The sequence below is a fragment of the Apaloderma vittatum genome, unplaced genomic scaffold (assembly GCF_000703405.1).
Source record: "Apaloderma vittatum isolate BGI_N311 unplaced genomic scaffold, ASM70340v1 scaffold28754, whole genome shotgun sequence".
Taxonomy (NCBI): domain Eukaryota; kingdom Metazoa; phylum Chordata; class Aves; order Trogoniformes; family Trogonidae; genus Apaloderma; species Apaloderma vittatum.
The window spans coordinates 5,110-14,143 of NW_009714790.1; the positions used below are offsets into that span (position 1 = coordinate 5,110).

The following is a 9,034-nucleotide window of genomic DNA, read 5'->3' on the forward strand; positions in this document are numbered from 1 at the left end:
AATGCAGCTGCTGTTTGGGGCTGCCCCTTTTTTTCTCAAGGGCACCAGAGCAGTGGCATTTCCTGGGCAGGGATGCTCCATGCCTTCACTAGCAGGGGGTGGTCAGCAAGATAAATCCTGATGAATGGTCCCAAAGTCAGTTATAGGTATGCAAAGAGCACCACTGTATCCCCTGCTAGATGGGGACATTGCTCTCATTGGCGTAGCAGATTGCACCATGCAATTGGTGGCTCCTCCAGTGGAGAGGAACACAGCCTGTGCTTCCTCTGGCATCAGATGCATCCATATTTTAAGAGTCTCAGTCGGCCCAAAAAGTCAGGGTGAGCGTCCTTGGTCTTGGTGTGCCCCCAGCAGGGATTGCCCAGGGCGGGGATGGCAGTGACCCTGTGTCTCCCTGCCAGGGCTGGGTTCATTTGCTGGTGGCAAGGTGCTCCTCCTCCCAGGCTGGGGGAACAGTGACCTGCTCCACCAGTTCCTCAGTGGTTGCTTCAGCTTCTGTTTGTATTTGGGCTATTTGTTGCCTCTTTTAGCAGTGTGGGCTGCTGTGCACCCCCCTGAGAGACCCACTCCACTGTGTGATCGGTGGGTCCGAGTGCTGCTGATGTCTTATTGCTGGTGGGGTCTCGGCTCACGCCTAACTCTGAGCCATCGCGCTCTCACCAGCTATCTACACCTGGTGTGTAGTGTGTCCACATGTAGTGTGCCCATGGCAGGCTTTGTGTACTGGAAACTGGGAGAGGTAACTTCAAAAGCAAACTTTTAGATGCTTTGTAAAGAAAAATGCGTGGCCAGAATGGGAACACCCAACTCCAGCCACGACCATTTAATTGCATGGCTCGGGCCGCCCTGCTGCAGCTTCTTGATTTCAGCCTGAGGCAAGACCCGTGGGAAAGCAAGAAACTCGGAGTGGTGCCCAAATGCCACGTGGGGATGCTGCGTGCCCCCCTCTCTGCTGGGAGTGCTGAGCTCTGCTCCCACTGCTGATGACCTGCCCTGTCCTCTCCCTGATCTTGCAGGAGCCATTCCATGCTGGCGTCGAGGCAGCTGGCCACCCTGACAAAGCAGCCCCTGGGGACAGCCAGGGTGGGCTGGGAGGAGACGTCGCATCCCTCCAGCAGGTGTGGTTTGGGGGGCTAGGAGGGGAGCAGTCATGGGCAGGGGGGTTATGTTCACTGGATGCCTGCTTGCCCCCATAGGATGCCCTGCACCCTGTTTCTGCTTGAGGCTGTGCTGTGAAAGATGCCCATGGCCACGCCACGCTCTGGGCACTAACCTAACTCCAGGGTTGGAGGGGAGACTCCAAAAAGACAGCCTTGCCATGCAAGGTGCAGGGGAGTGCTCAGCTGTGCCCATGCATGCCCCATGTTGAAAAGCTTCAACATCCTGACACCAAACGAATGGCGTGTTATTTTCCCTTCAACAGGGCAAAGCCTGCCAAGGGACCCTGAAAGGGGGCAGGATCCATGCTGCTGGCAAGGGGGGTGACTCTGAAAATGAAGACAGTGACGAGAATGAGGAGGAGGAAGAGGAGGAAGAAGAGGTAGCTGAGAACGAGAACAGCATCAATGGCACAAGCACCAACACCACCGAGGGGGCAGACGGACCTCATGGCAATGGCACTGCGGTGGCTGAGGAGGGAACGGGCACAGCCAAGGAGGAGGAGGAAGAGGAGGAGGAAGAGGAAGAAGAGGAAGAGGAGAAGGAGGAGGAGGAGGAGGAGGAAACTGAAGCGACCACCATTGCCAGTACCACCAGTGAAGAGGGGCTGTCCCAGGCAACCACCACGGGAGATGGGGGACCCACGGATGCTACCACAGCCGGGGAGCAGTGGGAGTATGAGGTGACAGCTGGGGGCCACGGCCGGGGCGATGAGGGCACCACTGACGGCAGCTATGGGGAGCACGACGAGTACGCCCGCGGGGACAGCTACCGGGCCTATGAGGATGAGTATGGCTACTACAAGGGGCATGGCTATGATGTGTATGGCCAGGATTACTACTACAACCAGTGAGTGGGTGAGGGGGTAGCCCCGGTGCTGCCCCCCACCTGCCCCATCGCACTCAGGAACGTGCATCCAAAGTCTCGCTGCAGCTGCCACGCATCAGAGGGGACGCCAGGCAGCTTGCAGTGCACACCGGCTCCATACCAGGCTTTTTTTTTCCCTTTTTTTTTTTATCTTACAAAGTGAAATGAAATAAAGCAACTGAACTGAGCTTGTTGGTGACAAAGGGTTTGCTGCCAAATTTGCTGGGGTCAGCAGGGCAGCACAGCACTTGGTGGGCTGAGGGGGCTACAGATGCTCATGCTGCTCAGGATTAAGTCTCTTTATTCCAGACTAGATGCACACAAAAGGAGGGATGAACAGAAAGGTTAACTAGGGAACCCTCTGTAGAGTCACCTCTGAAAAATGGAAGGCTGTTTTCTAGGGTCACTGGTCTGGGATTACTGCCACATCTTAAGTAGAGCTGATGGGAATTTGCAATATGTGGGCAATGATAACTTTACCATGTCTTCCACTCCTCAGTAGCATGCCTCCCATGGCCTGACCACACACCAGGCAATATTAATAAAGACATTAATTTCTCTTTCTGTGCGTCACTAGCCATAGATGCACACCCATGCAATGAAAGTTTTGCTTCCACATCCCTGCACCAGGCATGTGGGTCCCACCAAGGTTGGGCATATTGGACATGTGTTTTAGACACTGATGCTGCAATTCAAAATGGTCCACGTCTCTCCCCACCACACAGCCTTGTCCCCAGGGCAAGGTGGCGCATCCATTTGCTGCCTGTATCAGGGATGGGGATGCCCAGTGTTGTTACCAGGATCCCTGCCCAGAGTCATCTCCACACAGAAGCATGGCCCCAGCCAGCTGGGGATCAGCACCAGAGACGGGGAAGGACTAAATCCCACTGGGTTCCAGGTAATTTAGGAAAAGAGATGGCCCCTCATGCGTGGGTTATGGCAGGTACTGCACTGCCCTTGCACTCCTGGAAAGGAAACCTCTATTCAACTCCCAATATAGGTCCAACTACAAAATGGATTTCTATTCAGCAAGCTGCTGGCCTCTGTACAAAACTTCCTCTGTGTGCCAAAGCAGGGCTACAGCCTGCAGGGTGGGCACCCTTGGGGGGCCAAACCTCTACAGAAGCGTTGGGGAGCCCTGCACACACTTGCAGCCAGCGGGGAAACAAGAGCACCAACATCCACATCCCCAGGGGGTGCCCAAAGACGTCAGGGAGCCAGCACAGACAAAGGGCCCTGGAGCTGCCAGCATCTGGGTCCCACTCCCATGGGGTGCCCAGCCCTGTCCTGTGTGCGTCAGCCCCCCTGGGCACGTGGCCAAAGCTCTGTCTGCTTGAGCCAAGGCTCTCCAGCTGGCTGCTCCAATACCCACAGGGCAGCATCTGACCGCAGGTCCCTGGCTGAGGGGAAAGGACAAGTTTCCTCCCGGTTCCAAGGTTTGCTTCTGCCTGAGGATGGATGTTGACAGTTAAGCATTTCTGGTGTTAATGCAGCAGTCCTGCCCACTCCCAGGGTTTGGGTCAGGGCAGCGTGGCAGGTGGGATGGGGACCGTTGTTGACATCACTACAGCAAGCAGTTGAGCCAGGCTGGCTGCAGCAGGGGGAACCCCCCTTGGCGTATGTGTAGGCGATCAGCAATACCACTGAAACTAGAGGCGGAGCAGGAGGAGAGTATGTACATCATGCACGTCCTCATAGCACCTTTCTACAGCAAAGGTGGATTTGAAGGGACATGTGCAAGCAGTGAACGAAAAAAAACCCCACTTTTTTATTATTATTTATTACCACTCTTCTATTTTGCATTGGGCTTAGCTCAGAGGGGTTAAGGTTGAAATTTAAAAAGCAAGAAGCTATGTGGTGGCGACAGCTCTCAGCTTGGCCAGTGTTGCCCCATGGTTCTGGTCGGGGCTATGACCATGGGGTCAGTGTATCCCTCTTCCCTTTCTGCAGCCCTGATGGCTTTCCCATGTCAGTCATGGTGAGCACACCGTGACCCACTGCACCCCCGTCTTATCAATAACTGGGCTGGAAGTGTGCCATGTTAAGATCTGCGCTAATCATCGAGCAATTTTACCTTCAGAACAGATATTTATAAACTGTGCTTTCTGTTTATCCAGCCAGGTGGAACATTTGATAGCTGTCTTCCACCACAAACACATTTTTAGCTGTAAATTACTCCCCCTGGTTATCTGCGGGCGCTGCCAGCCTTGACAAATGTCCCTGGGCAGGAGCCGATTGGCTCCTTGCTCCTGGGGCCAACTTTAAATTTCAGCAAAGTGGGCACAGTCTCCAAGGTCTGCTGCTGGGACCTGCCTCCGACAGGGAAAGGTAATCTTCTTACCCAGTTTGCCTACCTTGTCTCTCCCCAGCCTTTCAGCTCTGCACAGGGCATCTCCTGCTTTCACTCTGGGCAAGCCACGATGGGGTTGGGGTGAAGTCCCAGGCCTCAGGTGTGCGTATCTCTGCATTGCGCTCTCTTGAGCCTATGTTGCTTTTGTACTGCTGGTCCTTGTGCATGAATGTCCTTCTGCTGTTTTCTGCAGCAATGCTTGCACGGCTGAAAATAGTCCCTGGGCTGGACCTGCAAGCCCAAACCAGGGTGGGTGGATGAAATGAGAATTGCTACCCAAAAGAGCTGTTGTCTCCTGCCATTTACCAGCGCTGTTAAACAGAGCTTGCAACATTCTTAATTCAGACTTATGACTGTTTGGCTTAGCCTGCAGCAGTTTTGGTGGTCATTTATTGCAAATATCCACCCAAGCTGTTTTGACAGAGCGAGTTAAGCAGATTTAACACCTCGTGGCAAGAGTGTCTGCTTGGTGCTGCTGCCCATGCACGTGTCTCTGCCTTGTTGCCGTATGCATGTGGTGAGAACATCGCCCTTGGTGAAATGAGTGCAGAGAGAGAGCAATGTCAAAGGCTGCTGCAAGGGCTGAGGAAAGCCAGAGTTGCTGGATAACCCAGCTGTCATGGGGGTTTTGGGACAGCAGGAGATTTTGCATTGCTGGTGACCAGGACTGTTGGAGACAGCAAGTTCCTGGAAGACAAACTCCAGTGACACTTTGCTTTGTGCCCCCAGGAGCTGCTCAAGATGCAAACGACCTGCCTGTGCCTGTGCCTGTGCCTCCTCAGCATGGCCCTCTCGACACCCGTGAGTATGGCTCTCCCTGGCTTCCCAGCATGTTGCTGAAAGTGTGGGGTGTACCTGCCAGGGCCCCCCAGCATGCTTTCAGCAGCAGGAAAACAAAAAATGAGTCGCATTGGCATATAGCACCTATGGGGCTTGGAGGGGGTGGTCAGAGGTCCTGGCAGAGAGCTGAACCCCGTAGGAAAAATATGTACTAGCAATGAGTTGCCTGAGCACATCCCTTTAATTTAGCAGTTAGGGTATTTTGCAAGAGCTGGTCTGGGTGTCTCCGACTCTTCCCCTTGATCTCTTCAGATTTGGGATCTGCCCAGAGTTTTTGACCTGGGAGCAGCTTGAGAGGAGCCACAGGGAGCAAGGCGTGGGGAGGATGCTTGCGTTACCCAAATGCATAATAGGGGTCAGAGGGGTGCCTGTGAAATTTGCACAGATATAACTGAAACAAAGGGCAAACTAAGATAAATATAATAGCAGCATTTTTTTGTTGTGTGTAACTGTTGCCCAACATACTAAATACACAGCTTGAGTGAAAATCTACTCCTAGCAAAGGCTTGCCTCTTTGGCAGGGTAAGGAGGAGGGAAACCACATCTTCCCTGAGGGTTGGGCCCTGGCTGTGGGTCCTTCAGCCCCCAGGGAGAACTTGCACAACCATGTCTGTCCCAAGGCATCGATTGGGGGAGGCATGAAATCAGCACAGATTTGCTTTTCAGATAGGGGCACAGATCAGAGCTGGGCAATACTCTGTTGCTTAGCCAGGACTGTAATCTAGCCTCCGACATTGCTCACAAACAATGGAATAACCTAGGACTATTTAATACTCTGGGACACATTTCTACTTCTTTCAGATGGGCTTAGGGTACTTCAGTGGCTGGTTTTGCTGGGACCGGAGCGGGGTTACCTCCATGGGGATATCTCCCACTCTGGCATGTAGGGAATACCCTGAAATGACTTGGTGAGACTAAAAAGATTCTCCTGCATCCAGGCACCCCATCCCTGAGGGATACGCTGGCCAATACATCCTGAAAGATGCCAGGATAATCAGGGGAAGCCAGAAGCTTGCAAGCATGTACCTGGCTATGAGGGCAGAGGCATTGCTGCTAAACTGCCCAGTAAGCACTGGGAATCACCACCAGTTAACCAGCTCCAACCTTTCACCACAGTCAGATCCAAGCCATAATTTGGAGCGTTGTAGTGTGAGCAGTGGTGCCATGTATTAAAACAGCTCTGCAATAAAAATAACTCTGCAGCAGAATCCAGTAAAGGGATATCTGCAGACTGACTATAGCTCTTTAAAAGTAGTGGGCAACGCAAGCATGCTGTAACAGAGTTTGCAACACTTTTCAGACCCTGGAAAAGGGGTTTTGATCTTTCCTACTGTTGCTGGCTTTAAGCTGGTCTTCCAGGTAGTGCCTGGGAATTTATTGGCTTTCAACATAGTTTTACCACCCTTCCGTGGACACATGGTGGTGTGCCCATCATGCCGGGCAGGGTGAGTGGCTGGCAGTGAGAGGTTGGCAGCTGACTGGATAATTGGGGGGCAATGTTTGACACCTCAGCTCTCACTTGTGTTTTGCTGCCTGCAGGTGCCACCGCCACTGCCTGGAAGAGCTGCCAGGAACTGCGTGGGACAGCACCAGGTATGTTCCCTCTGCCCCATACAGACCCTGCAGGGTGTCCTGCACCACGGGCACAGGGAGAAAAAACTGCTTTTGGAGGGCAGCACCAGTGAGCTGTGGAAGAAAAGACTGGTGGTCCCCTCACATCTGAGTGGACCTTACAAAGTGCAGGGGAGGGGAAAGACATAATGTGCTCTGCTGAGGGAAAGGCTTCCCCCCATCAGCTCTTCCTCTGGCCCTGCCCAGTCCCAGATGCTTTGATCACCATCAGTCCCATCACTCATGCTGATGGGATCATCAACCAAGTTATTTATAAAAGCTGTAAGCTACCTTTCAAAAAAACCCCAACCCTCAGCTCTCGAAAGCAAGCCAAGGCAGAAAACGAGCCCTGAAGCCCAAGAGTTGAGCACATGCATCCTGCCCAGGCCACCCCATGCTGATGGCCACAGTGGTAGGAGCTACTGCCCACTCTGGGGCCCCAGCAGGGACCCTTCTGTGGTGCCAGATACAGCAAGGGAAGCTTCTGCTCTTGCATTTAATAAGTAAATTGTGGGTTTGGGTTATTTTCTTCCCCACCAGATACTGCTGAAAGGCTGCAATGCCAAGCATGGCTTCTACATTTTCAGCTATGTCTACTCATATTCAGCACGGCGGAACCAGACACAGATAAAGGTGAGGAGGTGGTGAGGTGGCACAGTAGGACCCCAGTGTGGCTGTGTTGCCCCACACAGCCGGCAGATGCTGGAGCTATCCCTGACCTCTGTTTTCTGTGTATTGCACAGAAGGAAGAGGCTGACAACCAGAGCATCATCCCCAGCCACCGGCTGGAGGAGGACAACACCAGGCGGGGGCCAACAGAGGATGGGGCAGCCCCGGAGCAACATGGCAGTGGCAGTGCTGATGTGACAGACAACGGGATAGGCTTCAAGCCTGAAAACTACAGCGCCCCAGGCATTGGCAGGGATGCTCAAAGTCCTCGTCCAGGCAGTGGCGCGCGAGTGCGTGGTGGTGTCGGCATCGCAGGTCCCACCCTGGCCAGCTCAGAGGGCAGTGGTGATCTGGATTTGGTGGTTGAGGTTGACGGTGGTGTTTCTGTTCTCCCCCAGGGTGAACGCCCCAGTGAGGCTGTGGCGGGAAACAGGTCCAGTGTCAGGAGGGAGGACAGGGATGATGGTGCCCCCAGGAGGGTTCCAGCGGAAGGGGTCCTGACAGCTGGGAGGGACAGCACCCCTGCCACAGGAAGGGCTGGGGATGAGGGTAGCGGTGACACCACCATCCCTGGCCAAGGACAGGAAGGCATCATGCAGGGCACAGGGATGGGAGGTGCCACTCTGGCCTCCATCACTGAGAATATGGAAGATGTAGAAGTTGATGCTAAAGGTGTGGATGAGTATGCTTACATCCCTGATTCGGGCAGTGTGACCATCACCCGTGGGAGGACGGGCAACACAATGAGGGACACCAGCTTCACTCAGATCTCTCCAGACAAGGATGATGAGGTCCACATCTTCATTGAGAGGGCCAACATCCACGTCGGGGAGCAGGAAACCACCCAGGCTGGTGCCACCGTTGGCAGCCAGGATGACAGCATCCTCACTGTGGGAACCATCAGCCCAATGCCCAGGCTGGGCATCACTGTGACACATGGTGATGACGATGATGGCATCTCTGCTCACAGGAAGCCTGAAGGACCAGCAACCAGAACCACCAAGCCATAAGGAAAGCACCACCAGCAGCCCCAGAGATGGCCATCCCACAGGAGACAATGAAGATGGTGCCACCACCATTGATGATGGAGAAGGACCAGCAACTCCCAGCCCCTGGAAGGTTGCTGGTGGTGATGTTACTGTCCCTGCAGAGATTGGCATCGGTGGGAACAATGATGGTGAGGCTAGAAGTGAGGGGCAGAAGTTCAAGGGGAGGCCAGGTCATCTGGCTGTCACCACCCCCCTCCAGGAGCGTGACAAGAAGGCCACTGCCACTGTCCCAGCCCAGCAGGCCAGCATACTCATGGCCACCACAATGGTCACCCCTGGGGTGAGTGAGGGGGACTGCACAACCACCATGGGGACGGCCAGCAGCCAGAAGACAGGCGAGAGCACCATGGCAGGGAGAGGGGGGAGTGGGGAAGTGAGGCCAGCCACCCCCCAACCCCACAGGGAAGGACAATCCAGGGCAGAGGTGAGAGTCCGACCAGGGGGTGCAGGGCTGGATGAGACACCTAGAGTGGACAAAGCGCCATCCCCA

General features: G+C 54.3%; 2 protein-coding genes across 2 annotated transcripts in view; both read left to right on the forward strand.

The window, feature by feature from the left end:
- LOC104273540 (bone sialoprotein 2-like) overlaps window positions 1-2,011 on the forward strand; it is a 3,787-nt gene extending 1,776 nt beyond the window's left edge. The window contains exons 5-6 of the mRNA XM_009868901.1: window positions 1,424-1,624; window positions 1,661-2,011. Of these exons, the coding sequence (XP_009867203.1) occupies window positions 1,424-1,624; window positions 1,661-2,011 (552 nt within the window). The remainder of the gene's footprint in view (window positions 1-1,423; window positions 1,625-1,660) is intronic.
- A 4,637-nt stretch (window positions 2,012-6,648) lies between these two features.
- On the forward strand, window positions 6,649-8,824 carry MEPE (matrix extracellular phosphoglycoprotein; the record flags this gene model as incomplete). The annotated part of the gene is made up of 6 exons (XM_009868902.1): window positions 6,649-6,660; window positions 6,755-6,808; window positions 7,367-7,459; window positions 7,570-7,785; window positions 7,894-8,434; window positions 8,466-8,824. Coding segments are annotated over exons 1-6 (1,275 nt in total), but the record flags the coding sequence as incomplete, so codon positions are not given.
- Window positions 8,825-9,034: the final 210 nt, after the last annotated feature.